The sequence below is a fragment of the Acanthochromis polyacanthus genome, chromosome 1 (genome assembly GCF_021347895.1).
Source record: "Acanthochromis polyacanthus isolate Apoly-LR-REF ecotype Palm Island chromosome 1, KAUST_Apoly_ChrSc, whole genome shotgun sequence".
Lineage (NCBI taxonomy): Eukaryota > Metazoa > Chordata > Actinopteri > Pomacentridae > Acanthochromis > Acanthochromis polyacanthus.
Genome location: NC_067113.1, coordinates 57,823,327 through 57,840,016, shown reverse-complemented (window position 1 = coordinate 57,840,016; position 16,690 = coordinate 57,823,327). Strand labels below are relative to the sequence as shown.

The 16,690-nt window shown below is 39.1% G+C and overlaps 1 protein-coding gene across 2 annotated transcripts; it reads left to right on the top strand.

Moving 5' to 3' along the window:
- The first annotated feature begins 268 nt into the window (after positions 1-268).
- il17rel (interleukin 17 receptor E-like) lies at positions 269-16,489 on the top strand. Of its 2 annotated transcripts, none has more exons than XM_022197664.2 (18): positions 269-578; positions 3,298-3,325; positions 4,001-4,150; positions 5,913-6,019; positions 6,402-6,516; positions 6,761-6,805; positions 7,653-7,792; positions 8,378-8,449; positions 8,563-8,617; positions 8,723-8,886; positions 9,785-9,829; positions 12,408-12,465; positions 12,621-12,766; positions 13,360-13,419; positions 14,223-14,280; positions 14,917-15,045; positions 15,377-15,433; positions 16,063-16,489. In XM_022197664.2, the coding sequence occupies exons 1-18, from the start codon at positions 471-473 to the stop codon at positions 16,182-16,184; spliced, it is 1,659 nt and encodes a 552-aa protein (XP_022053356.2). In that variant the 5' UTR covers positions 269-470; the 3' UTR covers positions 16,185-16,489. The 2 variants fall into 2 exon arrangements, with proteins under 2 accessions (XP_022053356.2, XP_022053355.2); XM_022197663.2 differs by having other exon boundaries at positions 3,998-4,150.
- The last annotated feature ends 201 nt before the right edge of the window (positions 16,490-16,690 follow it).

Below are 16,690 nucleotides of genomic sequence, written 5' to 3'. Positions count from 1 at the left end.
TGTATTTACTGAAAAATATGTGTCAGGGACATTTTATTATCCTCTGAAAGTGAAAAATACACGTGTATTTGGTGCCTGGGATTTTGTAATATTTCTGATTTCATTTGATCGAAAGTCAAATATAGACGAGTCATAAATGACACAATCTATAAGAATTCTGAAAAAAAAGGATGTGTATATTAGGAACATCACATTTAAAAGTTAGTGGAAGTGTTAAAAAGAAGCTGTTTGTGGCTCCGCCTCCACTGCTATATATGTGCTAATCCACAGTCATTCACTCTGTGTGTGTTCACTACACTGAGGATCCTCACACTGATGAAAGGCTGACCAAAGACAAGCCTCCTCATCATCCAGCTGCCTGTCAGACTGTCAGCTGAGCCTCAGCCAGGAAAAGAAGAAGGAAAACACCAAGTAGTATAAGGAAGAAGACAGACCTGGATAAGCAGAGTAGAAGAAGAAGTGTGTTCAAGATGATCCTGTTGGCTGCCCTGCTGATGTCTCACTTTTGCTGGAGTCTAGCTGCAGCAGAAAGCACAGAACTGGAGAGGATTGCCAGATGTGACACGAGGTGTTCTCAGGTAAAAGTGCATCCTCAGCAGCATTAATATCACAGATAAACTGCCTTTAAACTACACTGTACTACTCAGTTGTGTCCCACTTTGTATTAACACCTACTACTTATGTTGTTGTTACTGCTGCTATTATTGCATGATTTTTACTACTACACCTACTAATACTGCTGCTGTTATCTTATTGACTTCAGTGATATAATAACTTCTCTAATATCTTTAAAACTATTACTGCAGCAGCTGCATGCACACTGGCTCTGAAGTTCCAGTTTCGGTATTTGTTTCTGAATAAAACACCCAGTTTACATTTCCTTGAAGGATCTCCAAGCACAGGTTTACTTTCATTAAGGTTAAAGCAACTTAAGTGAAGCTATAAAGCCAGTTTCAGACATCATATGACTCACCAATTGAATCACACTGACATTTTTAAAAGGATACATCCTAAAAAGCATCTTCTTATTTCAGGAGGCTGGTGTCCAGGCCTTTTATTTTTTTTTTTTTAAAATGCAGTAATATCATTTAATCACTGACTGGAATCAAAGGAGGAAACAACTGCAAATCTACCTGGGTGGAGTGAGGACAAGGAGCACTGTGTTGACTCCTTACTCAGCAGCCTAGACAAACATGAACTCATAATATTCTAATTAGACCTTTTTTTTTCTTGTGCACCATAAGGACCATTATTCAATTTATCACTTTTGCAAGTTTCTACAAGCACATGGGCTCCAAATAATTAATCATTGTCTTGTTGTAGCAGGTAACAATGCCCCAAAATATCCTCCAGCTATCTGCTAACAGTTTGAAATTTAAACATAAGTTGTGTTGACATTCAGAACGTCTATGAGGTAACATGGGTTACACGACGCACAGTCCAATAAAAAACTCTGGCAAGCTGATAATGCTTCTTAGGAAACAGATATCGGATACAAGCAATTTTCAGGAAAACTGTGACTCCTCCGGTGATAATGTTAAATTCTCTTTGTCATGCAAGTGAAAACGCATACTAACTTTGTCAGTTCTCATTTGGTGCAAGAATAACAAACATCCAAATATCCAGAATGTTATTCTGAATAAACTTGAGACATCATAACAAAATGTGACGCCCGCTAACATGCTGACACTGACTGAGTGCCAATGTCCAGGGCTAAAAAATGAAGCCAATGCGGAGCTGCTGAAAACTGCTGTTCCTGAAATGGCCACTAGAGGCTGGATCTAAAGGCGAGTCAATCACAATAGAACCCCATGTTAAAATGCCCATCTTCACAGCAGAAATAAACATGTTTAAAGCCTTGGACAGAAAAGGTTGTGGTGTCAACAGCTAAAGTTCCCATTAATGACAACTGTACGGTGACTGAATTTTTATATAACTCATCCGTTTCCGCTGTATTAAGGCTCGGAGTTATGCATTATCTCTTTTCTTAAGCATTATCACTTCATCTCTTTGCTAATTTTTGGATTAGCAATGAGCTAGGAGGAGTCACGGGCAGCTAAGATGGCAGCAGCCAGAACCAACACACTGAGCTTTACAACTGCTGTTTAATAAACCCATTGGCTGGTCCGGTCTATGGTTGCAACCCATGAATACTGAGTAGTCACTAAATTATTACGTGACCTTTATTGGGTCAGACCACACTCAAATTTAGATTCAGTCTTTATTCTGATCACAACTTCAGTTCAATTAAATTAAATTAAATTCAGTTCAATTCAATTCATCCATCCATTACCTACACACCGTTCAGTCCTCATCAGGGTTGCAGGGAGGCTGGAGTTTTTCCCAGTTGACTTGGGGTGAAGGCAGTTGACACCCTGGACAGGTCACCAGTCTGTCACAGAGATACATAGAGAGACAAACAAACACACTCACATTCACACCTACAGGCAATTGAGAATCACCAATTAACCTCAGCTTGTTTTTGGACTGTGGGAGGAAGCCAGAGTTCCCTTCACCTCAGAGAACCTTACAATCCAAACTTGCCTTTGGATTACCTATGAGCAAGCAGTCGGCCAAAGTGGGAAGAAAAAAAAATCGCCTTTGTGGTAGCAGGTTGTCCATAAATCTCAAGGTTTGCAGTTTGAACCAAGGCCATTTGACAACCCCAAGTTGCTCCCAATGGGAGTCCAGGATCTTTCATTGTAGCCTTGGTGTTATTAGCGTGTGTCTGAATGGGTGAAGAAGAAAAACACTGTAAAGCGCATCGTCAAATCTAAGGTCCAATAAAGGTGCGAACCATTTACCATCCTGTGACCAAATTTTGCCATGACGACACACACATACGCACCCAATGACTCAGCCAAAAGAAAAAAGCTAACAATACGATCCGCCACAGCTGGTAACAGGTCTGCATTTGAGGAAGTTTTGGACGTGAGCCTAAACAAATTATAATTGATGACATCAGAGGTGTCTCTACATGTCATTTCACATCATGCTCTTTTACCTCAGACAACTGTATGACTGTGTTGCAGTTGCAGAATTGGAGAAGATAAGTGAAGTAATTTATTGTATGATGTTATGACATTGTACCATGAGTAGATAAGCAAAATAGCCTGGGCATTGGGTGAAAGAGCAATGAGGATGTAAAAAAACTCACTGTCTGGGAATTCCCTGTCCTGCAGAGCCACTACACCTGTTTTCTTTGTTAAGAATTCCTTTATCAATTAAACTCCACCTTGAAATTGTTGCAAAAGAGAATTTAATTTGAACGCCTCTTTTTTCTGTCTTTTTTTGCAGGGACTTCAGTGCAAAGCCAAACAAAGCAGTGAGTATTGATCATTCATGCTCACGTTTCTACACAAGAGTCAATATTGTCTGCATTTACTCCCCTTCTGTTTACTGTTGTGTTGCTGAAGAAAATAGATTCAGCATTCACAATCGCATTTAAGGCTGGGTTGAAAAGGTCCTGAAAACCACATTAAGGTCAAACTCAATACACATAGATAAAAGCGTGCCCCACCTGTCATAAAGCATGAGAAACTTTTAGAGCATTACATGTCATAGAAACAAAGGCCTGACATTTTTTCCTACGCCTGCCAAACAACACGTTGCTGCCAAATGAATCCATTGAACTGCACTCATTGTGTCTGAGCAGAATGCATCAGAAACACACGATTCTGAGGAACAAAAGTCCTGAAGCTATGCATGACAACGATGGAGGAAACGCTTGTGTATTTTTTCGGCTCCACGAATGACAAAAGAGGGGAAGAAAGCTCAGCTCAAACATCCCATTTGAACCACATGCTGAGATTTCCGTTGGCATGTCAGCCTCTTTTCTCAACAAAACACACACCCCACACTAAACTCAACACCATTTTAGCCATGCTATTGGGCATATGACAGCCAAATTACACGTCTGAAACACAACAATAATGACGCCTTCTCCAAAACAATCATTGCGAGCTGTTCTGGAGAATAACATCTTTCCTGTCCTCAGTAGGTTGGTTTCATCCGCCGTGTCAGAACCCTTCTGAAGATCTCAACACCACCTCAGTACTCCACAATGTCAGCTTCTCCACAGTGATGAAGTGTGAAGGGAGGCAGAAATGCTCGCTGCACCTCAGGATCAAAACAGTTTTACAGCTTACCAGTAAGTAAATGTGGGGGATTAACATACATGACTGATCCAGACAACAGAGCTAAGGTTATTGCAGTGTTGAGTGTACATAAATGTCTGCACCAGATGTCATTCAGAGACATTATCTATGCACCATGATTGAAAATCTGTTTTTCTACACAAATTTTTTTCACTAAAAAGGCAAATGGTGCACAAACATTGCCGTCCAGAGAGTAAAAAACCTTCTGAGCTTCCATCCGGTCAGTGTTTCCCCTACTGGACCATTTACAGTTGCCATGTCAGCTAGATGCTTTTGGAATCACTAATACCCAATCATCAACTGACAAAAACTAGGAGACATTTCTGAAACATTCAATCATAAATCCATCCAGATGGTTTGTCCAACTGGGACTTTTTGGATGATACATTTCCCAAAAATTATCTCTGAATGCCACATGTTAATGCAAAAAAAATACAACACAGACTCTTGTGACATCCATGTACTGTAGCATTTGGTTTTACAAGTTAATTTAAGCCAAGATTATATGTAGAATATATATATATATACATAAGCATGAACCGCCTATTTGGTGCTCCAATGTGAAGAGCTAGGGATTATTGCATTAATCATACCTCACCAGGACATGGGTTGATATCAGTTCCATCTGTGCACTCAGAGGACACATTGTCCTGTAACTTCTTTGTTTAAGAGGGAGTTTGTCTTCATCCGAAGAGCAGAAACACACACACTTCCCTGTAACTCCAAAATATCTTTTTTTTATGTTGTGTTAGTGGGAAATTTGACTTCACTAATGGGAATAAGACTTCCAGACTGACTTTTTTAAAATTTTATTTGTAGTTCCCATAGGGAGCTGTGGATAGCTGCTGAATGCAACACTTTAAATGGCTGATTGCTGTCTTGTGTTCCATTTTCACACATATTAAATACAGATATTGGTGCTGTGTAGCTGGAATAGTCTGAGGTTACATGAAGTAGTGCAGAGTAAATAAAGCAGCCTGATACAACAACGTATGCAAATAATTAATTTTTGTGGTGAGTTACCGGTAATTGTCATGCATAATTGGTTGTAGTTTGCAAGTGACTTTCTCAACTGGAGTCATGGCTTAAAAGTTGACGGAATTATAGACTCTTGCTTGGTGGTGACTGTAGGAGTAAGGTCATATTCAGGTCTATTTCTTATATATTGCATACTAATTTCTTAAAAGTTTGTCCACAGCATCTTGACTTTATAGAAATAAAGTATGTTCTCTACAATGAGGCTGTCCTTTGCACCTGTAGAAGTTGTGACTGTGCCTCGATAAGGAAGTTGTCAAGCCAACGTGGACACGAGTCATGGTTACAGATCATTATCTCTGATGACACTTTCTGAGGTATTTTCAGGCTAAAAGTGAAGGAAGTTTCATTCATAAAACCAAACATTGCCCATGACTAAACTTCTGCTTCCGCAACAACTGACATTTCAAGTTAAGATTTGGGTTGAAACACATGTTGCTTTAGCCTTTATCTCCATATCAGACCTCTACAGATTTCCTTCCTGTCAGGGCTACAAAGGGGAAATCCCTTTGATCCTAAATGAGGGTGTAGTCCACTTCATAAACTGTCACAAGTGCAGTTCTTCATGTAAAAAATAATGTGTGTGTTATGCAAACACACGACAGAAGCGCATTAACAGTTTTGGAATGGTTAGCTGACAGATTAACAGTTACTGTTTGACAACTGCACCCTGTCACTTACAGCTTCTGATGATAAAACTTGTTTTTTTTCCCTCCACAGAGTCCATACATGGTGTGTCTGTCTGCACGGTCACCTCAGGGATGACTTCAAACTGCCAAAAGTTTAAGTTCTCAAAAGCGTCAAGAGAAAAAATGTCTGGACTGCAGGTACTGTTAGGCGCACTGGACACATCTGGTTTAAATTTTATCCAAAGTTTGATGCAAGAGTGACTTTTCTGTTAAAGTAAGCTGGAAATAAAATCAAGAAAATGGATTTTTAAGGAAGTTAGTTCATCTATCTTCTCCCTCAGTTTGGTGAAATGTATAACAAGTGTGTTTTTGTAAATTCAATTCACCTAAAAGCTGGAAATTGCTTTGATTGGTGGTCTATTTCCAACACTGCACTAATTTCATATCAAAACTTTCTGAATCTGAAATCAACTTTTCTCTGCGTCATGATGCTACTTTAATTAATATGGATCCAAATAATATTTCAATAGATTCCTTGATGGCATATTGACAGTATATGTGCTTTTGCCTTTTCCTGAAGGTGGAAGTTGAGAATGACTGCACTCAAGTGTTTCCGAGTCAACAAGTGCAAGTTACGGTGGAAACTGCACCAAACTACTGTGGCTTAACCTGGACCGGCAGCTACCAAGCTCCAGGTAAGAATACACTCATGTTTGCATCGTCATCTTGCATCAAACAAACACTTTAGAGCTGTTAGGGAGTAACTGAAGTCAGTAAGTGGTGTTATGCAACCCACCACACATTTCCTTGTAACTGACAGAAACACTGAGTCTCAGCTACTTTAGCATGAAGGTGAATCATTCGCATGGACAAAACTGTTGTGTAAGGCTTCTATGCTAACGTGCGGCAGAGTTATTCCAAGTCATTGTGTCTCCACAGGATGCATCAGTGAGGATTTGAGAAGACATGTCCCAGACTGCATCAGTAAGTACATATTTAGATTTTTTTTATTATCTTTATTTTTATATTTACAGGACTGAGCAATGCACAGTTACATCGGATTTACAGTTTAATAAGGAATTTGTTCCATTTTTTTGTTGCTCTTGTATCTAACACTTGATTGTGTATGTCAACAAACAATATAACTTTCTGAACTTTTCCTTTGCTCCTGTCACATTTTTACACACTGTGGGCTCATTTTTTGCTACAATGTAAAGCCCTGAACCTCTATGGAAACAACACAACCATGAAGAAGGAAAGAGAGCATGTCACAGTTATTATGTCCTAAATCATAAAACACAGAAAAAAATAATTTATTTCTTTGACTATTTATTTTACAAAAAAAACCTTAAATCGTCAAAACGTACAACATTTTCCCAAATGCCCACAGATGTTACCAATTAGAAAGCAGATAACTCTTTATACAATAGATGTTTTGTCTTTCCTTTTTCAATGTGATCCTGTGGTTGTCTCCTGCCTGCTGTGTTTAAACACTGCCTGCAGTTCAGCCTGGTCCAGCCAAAAAGTTCCTTAATTTTTGCCATATGCCTGTTGTTGCAGCTGAACCACTAATGACTTCACGGTTGCAATGAGGAGTCCAAAATTTTTTCTTATTTACAGAATCTAGTTTGAGCAAATGGTTTAGATTTGGCTAATTTTTAAATGCCACCTTAAGAATACAATCATTTTGCTAATAAAATATTTTAGCTTAGATTTAGTTGTTTTACCAGATGCCGTGGGTTTGGGCCTTCAGAGGTTTTGTCAAAAAGTGATATTTTTCTACTCATTGTCTCTCTTTTTGTCTGATTGTTTCAATTTTGTCTTTAATCAGCTGGTAGGCTATCGTATAATAACATCCCGGAGAGGAAAGAGCTGAGCGTCAAAGTGTCAGACATGCTTGAAGGTCACGACTACAACGTCCGTTTGTGCTATAAGAACTTCATCTGCATTGGCGCAGGAGCCCCTACGCTGGTTAGTCCCTTTATTTTTTGAAAAGGCAAATTAAAATGACTTTTTGTGGATGAACAGTGCAAGACAAATAAAACTACACATTAGGGTTTCCACTGTTATGGGAGGTTCAGGTTGGCTAATCTGTTTTGAACAGTCTGTAGGCTTGCAGTTGGGTTTTTTTTTTTTTTTTTGCCTTTATTGTAGTGCACAGTGGAGAGAAAAGTGGGGGATAGACCTGCAGCAAATGGTCACAGGTTGCCCAGTCAACCTGTTGAGCTACATGGGCACCCTCTAAATTGTTTTTAATCGGTGTATGCACTTCTTGCTCACTGGTTCTGGTCAATTCTCGACTGCAATGTAACAGCTCACTTGAAGTAGGTACAGGGAAGCATCCTTTTTAATTCCAAGCAACATGGCCAGTCGCGCTGCTGATTTGACAGTGCTCTCCAAATGACTCTTAAGGTCATTCACTTTGCATTTGTAAAATAAAATGTACTCATGTGTTGATTCACTTATATTGACATCATCTACAAGAATTATCGCTCAGTAGGCATATTCATTCCAAGGAAAGATGTTTAAATGTTTCAAATCTTGCTCATGTTTCAGATAAAGAAGGAGCAGCCCATAAAGAGCGTCACACTCGCGTACTCTCGACCTTTGCCCTGCCTCTGCATTGAGGTAAAGTTTCCATGTACACTCCTGGTTGTCAGCATGTATGATTTGTTTATGCTAGTAACTGATTAGACAATGTGGTAAAAAACTTTAGACACTCATTAATGAATTCCTTTCAGGGCTGGTCAGCAGTGATGGACGCCCCCAGAGTTCAGCTCTGCCCATTCAAAGACCGTAAGTCACCCCATCCTTTAAGTCATTTCAAAGAATCCATTATGAGGTTGTACTTGAAATCTGATACCATATCATATCAAAACGTTGTGACCTCATCTGCCCCAGGTCTGGAGGAACTGTGGTCTGGAATTACCTTCGACCCGCTGGAGGAGACTCTTCTATGGGACCCTTCTTGTCCAATCACTGCTGTGGCTGCATTGTGCCAGAAACGAGAGGACGGGGTCTGCTTGGATCTGCCTCAATCCTCCCAGAATGTCAGCAGTGAGAAGGTATAAGCCTTTAAAATGTGGAAACAGTGAGCTGTGTTTCACCTTTGGGGCTTTCAGCATCTGGTAATTTATCACAAATCACTTGAAATGTTAAGTTGGATTTCAGGCAACCTAGACGTGTCAGATCCACAACATAATAAGGATTGAACTTAAGAGGCACCGGGTTCAAAAACCAGACTCACTGGTGAATGATCACGTCTCATAGTTTAGTCACTGCCGTTGAAAAATTACCTATGTTTGTAATAAGTGATAGGAATTGATGGAAAAGTTCTTATGATTGGCTGACGTAATGATGTCTGGTGATATCAGCTGTTGGCACAATAAGCCAAGTATGAAGTAAATCTGTCAGTGTGTTCCTCATTGACTAAGCATTGTGTTCACATTACAAAGAGGAAAAATGTGGCAATGACGGGAGTCTTTTGGTGCTTTGTAAGACCCATTTTGCACAAATCATGACACAACTTACATATCAAAGAGTCATTTTTGCACTTAACCTTGTACTGCATAGCAGTTACTTTGAAAATGACTCAAGGCGAACGTGGATTTCACAAAAAGTTGCTTTCTGGGCTTATGAAGTGTATCTAATCAGCTGGGAGAACCTGATCAGCTGGGAATCCTTGAATGATACTGAGATTGTGTCTCGAATACATATTGTTCTCAGCCTTCAACCCGGGGGCCCATCACCTGAGAAGGGAATTCTCTGTTGATTTAAAAATAGCCGGTGACGCACAGTCGTCACACCTGAAAGCTGAATAAAGTTGACCCAAAAAAACAGTTTAACCCTCATGGTACAAGTAGCATGTAGTCAATCTAGGCATCTACGTTATTGGTTTCAACACTGTTTTATGTATAAAAATGTATTTTATTAATTAATGTTTCATTTCTCAATGCTTTTTAGGTAACATTTTCCAAAGTGGATCCACACCCTCAACTATGCGTGAAGGTAATGGTCACTTTCCCCTCCTTCATCTCTTAGTTCTCTATAGAGAAACAATATGACTAAAATAATTGTTGGAACATGGCCACTGTTGTATAGCATACAGGTTACTCATCATTTACAGTACACTTGTTTTTCTTCCTTTCTGTAATCCTTAATCATCCTGTCCTTGTATCTGGTTACAGTAAGACGCTCATAGCTTCCTCAAGGCAATCATAACAGAACTTAGTGTCACTTCAAGTTACAGATCTCTATTTTCAGGGGATAGTATTACAATTAACAAATGCCAATAATAATACAATTCTGTACTTTCTGAGAGATAACCATAAGATTGATGCCTGTATAGAATTTCTTTGTATGAAGCTACTGCTAGAAGCCAACTAGCTCAGCCTAGCAGCTAGCCTAGATTAGTCCAGTCGAACAGAAACTGAAGTGTATGACATGTCACATGGTGATTTTATCGAGGTTTGTGTGTCATGACTGTTTCCTGGAACCAGCAACATCCTTGAGTGTTTCGTAAAAGCCCTAGTTTTGCTGGTAGATGGATTTTGTTACGTTGGAGCTCCGCCAGGCTAGCTGTTAGCTCCTGCCAGCAGCTGGTTAGCCTAGTTTACTGGGCAAACAGTTTCCAGCTGACTTACTCTGCAAATCTTCAGAGGCATTGCATTTCAGTTGATCTTTGCTGAGGGGGTTGTGTTGCGTTGCTTTTCTCTTTAAAGGTCTTCTATTGGATTCAAGTCTGATGGCATACTTGGCCTGGCAATAGTTTTCACTTTTTGGCAGCGTCTGTTGTATCATTATCATGCTGGAATATTCATCTTTTGCCAAGCTTCTGCAGGGTGCGAGTTATCTCATCAGCCCATGTTTTGATATATCCACATTCAGGGTGTCATCTCAAATGTCATCAAGCAAACATGTTTTGTACTCATGCAACCACACCCCTACGCTTCATTGTCAGGACTATGCATTCACTGTGGTAGTTCTGGACACGTCAATGGCCAACATACCAATCTGAACTGAACAAATCTATCTTGGTGTCATCTGTTCCACCAGTATTCATCAGGCTTCTTTTCATGGTATTTAGGAAGATTTAATCTTGCAGTATTGTTACGAAGTGCAAGCAAGGGTGAGTTTTTATGGATGCCTTTCATGGAATTTGATGTTATATACCGCCCTCTTTACTGTCTGAGTCATCACGAAAACGTCAATTTCCACTGAAGATCCCTGTGCCAAGTCTGAGGTAGATGGTGAAAGTAGTGCACTGTCTGTAGCGATTTTAGCACCATTTTAGTAGGATGGCCATTCAGCACTGATTAGTGGTACTATGGCTTGGTCTACACCTCTTGATTGTTGCTGCATCTGTATCATTTCCCATAATTGTGAAGTCTTACAATCGGATTATTTTAGGGTTAGGATGAGGGTTTGTGGCACTTTTTTTTTCTTTTATGTGAAGGCATACAGATAGGCACAGAACAAAGGTCCAAAACTGGGAAAGTTCTGGTGTATACAGCTCTTTTTATAACTATCATACAGGTTGGTTAACCCTTTACGCTTCAGTGCGTCGTAGGTGTACCGCCGGCGGTACACCTACTAATTTGCATAGGAATTTCAAGAATGTCCGACGACTGCAAACCCGATTATACAAACACTATACGCTGATGGAAAGCTTAGATTCTCATGAATCCGCCGGTATAAACCACTTTCAGATGCGATTACCACAGCGGGTGAGAAAAACACATTTGTCCGACAAAAACAAATATTCATCCATCCGTTCTCTATACACGGCTTCAACGCACACAGCGCGACTCACATTTCCGGGTTCATTATTGGACACAGAAAAAAAGATTCCACAAAAAACGGCCATAATCCAACCTTTTACATCCAGATGACACAAGCCAGTAAACTATTTTATCCAAAACATGTCCTGAAGTAGGTATAAAATCCACGAATCGGTCGTTTTCAAGGAAATGCACCTCGCGATGCGCGTCCAATATTCCCTGTATTTTTCGTAATTTTTTTATTTAAAAATAGAATATTAGCGATTTTTTTGTACTGAAAATGGCTGGAATTGACTGAAGCTTAAAGGGTTAAATAGGTGGAGACAGTGTCGTTTCAATGATAACATATTTGTCCACTTGGGTGTCAGTGATAACAGTTATTTTCACTTTTGTTGCATTGAGTTTCTTCTTTGGTGCCTGCATTTTCAGTATCGTTTTTTGAAAGCATCTCTTGTTGTTGGTTTATGAGACAATAAACTCTACTTGTCAACTCAGATATCACACAATAGTTCAAGGGTTTCTTTAATTAGTTAGTTATGTTAACTACAGTAACAATAAAAAGAAAAACAGGAAACTTTGTTGAAATCCTCCTGTATTCTTGCTAATTTCAGCAATGTAGTTAGCAAAGCAGAAGTATTGTAATCTACAGCTTTATACACTAATTATGTTCACTTAAGTTGTGTCTTTATTTCACTTTCTAATGAGAATTGTCACAGATTTCTTAGAATCAATGGTTGTTATTAATGTACTTTGTATAACTGCTGAATTAAGAGCACTTAAAAATCTAATTGAAATGTCTTCTTCAGTTTACTATAGACTCTCAATCCTGGACCAGGTGCCCTTTTGCTGATGGGAGATTCCAAGGTGCCACTTTATCTTCATGCTTATCAGATAATTCAGTTTATTCTTTTATTACAATGTTATATCAGTCTGTGGAGACAAATCTGTTTGTCAGTGATTTTAGAGCCACCAAAACAGCTTCTAACATAATGTGATGTTGTCTGTACAATAATTTCCAGCGTGGGAGATTTCTGTGACAACACAACAGGGGCACAGAGAAATGAAGATGTCATCAAAGATCAATGCAACGTTTTCTGTGGGGCTGTGTGTGAAGTCTGAAGGCTCATCTGAGTGTCACGCTACTGAAACACAGTCTGTGCATGTAGTAAGTGTCAAACACCTGTTACTAAAACTACTGTGGATCACTGTCGACAGTGCAAACTCCAAAAGATAATCCCTCACTTGGGATTCAGATGGGTTTAGATGCCAAAATCATTTTCCATTTCAACCCAAAAGCTGCATATATGCGATGACCTCCTTCAAATACCACGCATACAGGAGGTCATCGCATGTATGCAATGACCTCCTGTATGCGTGTTATTTGAAGGAGATGTCGCAACATGTTAACACCTATATGCTTCTTGTAATACATGATTGCTGTTTGCTATCTATTTCCTTTTTGTTGCCAGGAGCAGTTTTCTCCAAGGTGTCGAAACCTTAACCCAGTTTTTGTTATCTGCAATTCACTGAGGTTAACTACACCTTTAAAATGACCATTTATAGCAATAACAGGGTATCTGCCAACACGTCAACCAAATAAAATGTGCAGCAACATGTCTTTTCATGTCTCTATTATATGTTCTTTTACCATCAATCTGTCATCTCCTTCAGAGCATTGACACACTTGGTAGCAGAAATCACTCTAACTTCCTGCTTTTCTGTAGGACATGATCTTAAGTTGTTTCTTTTTTTTTTCAGGAGAAACACAAAGGTGTTGACTTGAAGGTGGCAGGGGAACTGTGCGACTATTGCCTCCAGGTATGTTTGTAGGTCATTTGAGGTGACAGCATGTTGTTTGACATTTACAAGTACCAGCTCAAGGCTAGGCCCGCCTTAGAAATTTCCACTTTGTATTTCTTTTCAACCCTGAATCATAGTCAATATAATTAGCCTTTTTTTTGGGCAAGAATTTAGACAAAAAGGCTTCTTTATGCCAAAGTGAAAACAGATCTCTATAAAAGTAATGCAAATTAACTGAAGATATAGAAGGTCAAATAAGTGATTGCATAAGTATTCGCACCCTTTAAAATGACTCAACTCATTTAACACGGGTGCAGCTAGTTGGGGCTAGAAGTCACCCATTCCGTGAAATGGAGATCGTCTGAGTGCAGGAAATGTTGGTCAAGTGATTGCAGTATAAAGACACCTGTATCTGGAGGGTGAAGTCACTGGTGAATCACTTCAGGCTAAAAATCCACTATGAGGACAAAAAAAGCACTCCAAGCAACTCTGTGAAAAGGCTATTGAAAGTACAAGTCAGAGAATGTATCTATAAGAAATGGAAGAAACTTGGCACATGTATTGTCCACCAAGATACCTATGACTATCCTAGCCTTTTTCTCAGATTTCCATTGGTTTATTTTGCCTTTGATGGCTAAAGGAGTGATTATTGATCGTTTAATCTGCTGTCAACTGCTTAAAGTTGCAAACTGTTGCCAAAACAGCCCAATTAAACTATCATTCAATGTTGAAAAGCACTTAAAGAAGAAGACTAGCAAGCGAGGTGAATACTTGTTGAAGGCCAGACTGTAATTTTGAATGCCCCTGTTGTCTTTGTACAGGTCAAGAGGGTTGATGTGAAGCATGCTGTCACAGTCATTCACTGTCCTAAGCAGTGTGGTAAGTAAATTATTTTTTTTGCTTCAAACTAGAGGATAACTCCTTTTTCTTCTTCGTTTGTGGTCCCATCCTGTGTGATGTAACCCAACTCTTCCCTCTTCCTTTTTTCCTAACATGTCGAAACCTGAGGCGATATATCAATTTGAAATGCAAATGGTTTCCAGTACTTCTTTTTCAAATGTGGTTTGAAGTCATAATGGGACTTTTGTTTACTATCATTCATGTATGCACCTCTGACGTTTGCTCACAGTGGTTTCTTGGCATCATTTTAAACAATAAAAGTACCAGCATAATTTAGGTTGGTGTGCAGTCATGGATGAAACCATAAACACCCCTAAGACATAGATCATCTTTGATGCACCGTTTACAGTATCACTTTACACAACATTGGAAATTTGAGTGTTTGAGAAAGACAGGATTATTGAAATGGTTTGATTACACTCAAAAGACACAGAGGAGATTGATAACATTCTCAATAGGTATGTAACCAACTTGCTAAGCTTCGCATAGAGACAAGAAACAACTAGCCTGACTCATTCCAAAAGTTTTTAAAAAAATCCCCTTTCAGCACTCTCAAAGCCACATATTAAATCCTGTCAATGTGTCTCTTAGTAGATCTGTCACTTCTTTTCACAGATCAACCACATGCCAGACCTGTCGTCGCCAGTCAAGCCTCTTTGGACTTGACCTGGGTTGTTCTTCCAGTTGGCGTTTGCCTCTCTGGCATCATAATCATCACTCTGGTGCTCCATGTGATGCTAACAGGTATGCAGAAAATAAATAACAGGTTTTATCTTGGAAGCTCTTGAATTAGGCCAAGCACCAGCGTCCACCCTGCAAAATCGCGCATTTGGTTACACCTCGCTGATATCAGTCTGTAAAAGTTCCAGGCTGGATGAGTGTTCAAAACACTCGTTACCAATGTTTAGTCACCCTGTCCGTCATATCTGAGTTGTCTGGTTATACAAATCTGACTTCCTCTGTGTATGAATGGGTTTGTAGTAACTTAAAATTGCAAGTGCGTCAGTGCATTTGAATGAGAAGCAACCACTGAGTTTGTCATTATAATAATCTGATTTCCCCTGTTCTATTTTAGTGTATCAGAGGAGGAAGCAAAAAAGAAATGGAGCCTGTACTTCCAAAAAGCAAATGGGTAAGTTGATCATCTGTTATAAGTATGGATATGTTGCATTTGGTCTGACTGGATTAACGCTAACAGCAGGTTTGAAACTATGGTTATCTTTTTAAAAATCACCAAATTAATGCCATATATGAGAGCTACAATCTGCAAATCCAGAAAAAAAAAACAATTTTAAACTTTTATAACAGCCTGTTAACTACTCATCTGCGACTTGGGGTTCAGTCAAGGAAATTAAGCAAATCCAAGCTTAATATTTTGATGTTGTATCACATTATTCTACATTTAAAGGATCTCTAAAAGTAAAACACTTGCTCTAACCAGATTCTGTAAAGAACAAAATATTCTGCGCTTCTTGCTACAACTGTGAAGCCATTAGTGAGTCAGCGACAGCCAACAACAATTTGGAGACTTTAGGCTGAACTGCACTCTGTGTTTACACAGAGCAGAGATTACATAAGTACAGAAACAGAAAATCTAAATAGTAAATATTTATCCGAGGTAGAGTCATCGTTTTCCCAGTATTAGTAAAAATGTGACGTAAACAAACAACACCCAGACCCTGCCTGGGCTTCAGAGAGCCAACTTACATTTCAAAGCTTGCTTAAATCTCAAACCTGCCTCCTTTTTTTCTGTTGTTGCAGTTCCTGATCCTGACTGTGCTGTCTCTGCATTACAAACTCAATCTATCCTCCATGAAGGGGTCCTTATACCGGATTCACCACAGTGTAAAAACAACGAGAAGGCCAACCTCATCTCTAAATGACCAAACAACAGTGCAATGGTCTTACTTGCTTTTGTGCAGTAAAAAGATGTTACAAAAAACAAGAAGTTCTCTGCTGCATAAAGTATATATTACTGAGATATTTCAAATGTTTGTATCTTATTGTTGATGTGCTGGCTGGTATGCTTGTTGGAGTTATTCGCTGTTTATCTATTTTGTGTGGTGTTATCTGTTCAGTAACACATATGTGAAGTTAAAATATTATTTCATCTTGCAGCTAAAGAGTTCCCGTCCTAATTTAAATGTGTGTTTTTTCAATAAAAAATACAAAACATGAAACAAAAAAAGCCGATTCTTTCCAAGAGATTTTGTTCGAAACATTATATAATAATGGAAAAAGTCACCAAAGGTTACAAAATAGCACTGCATTTGCAAACACAATGCAGCGACACATTCAAAACTGGTAGGCTACCAAACTGGTATTTGCTGCTGTTTCTGTCCCACTCTATTGTGAGATGTTTGCATTTTGTTGTCAACGCCCTGTAAAG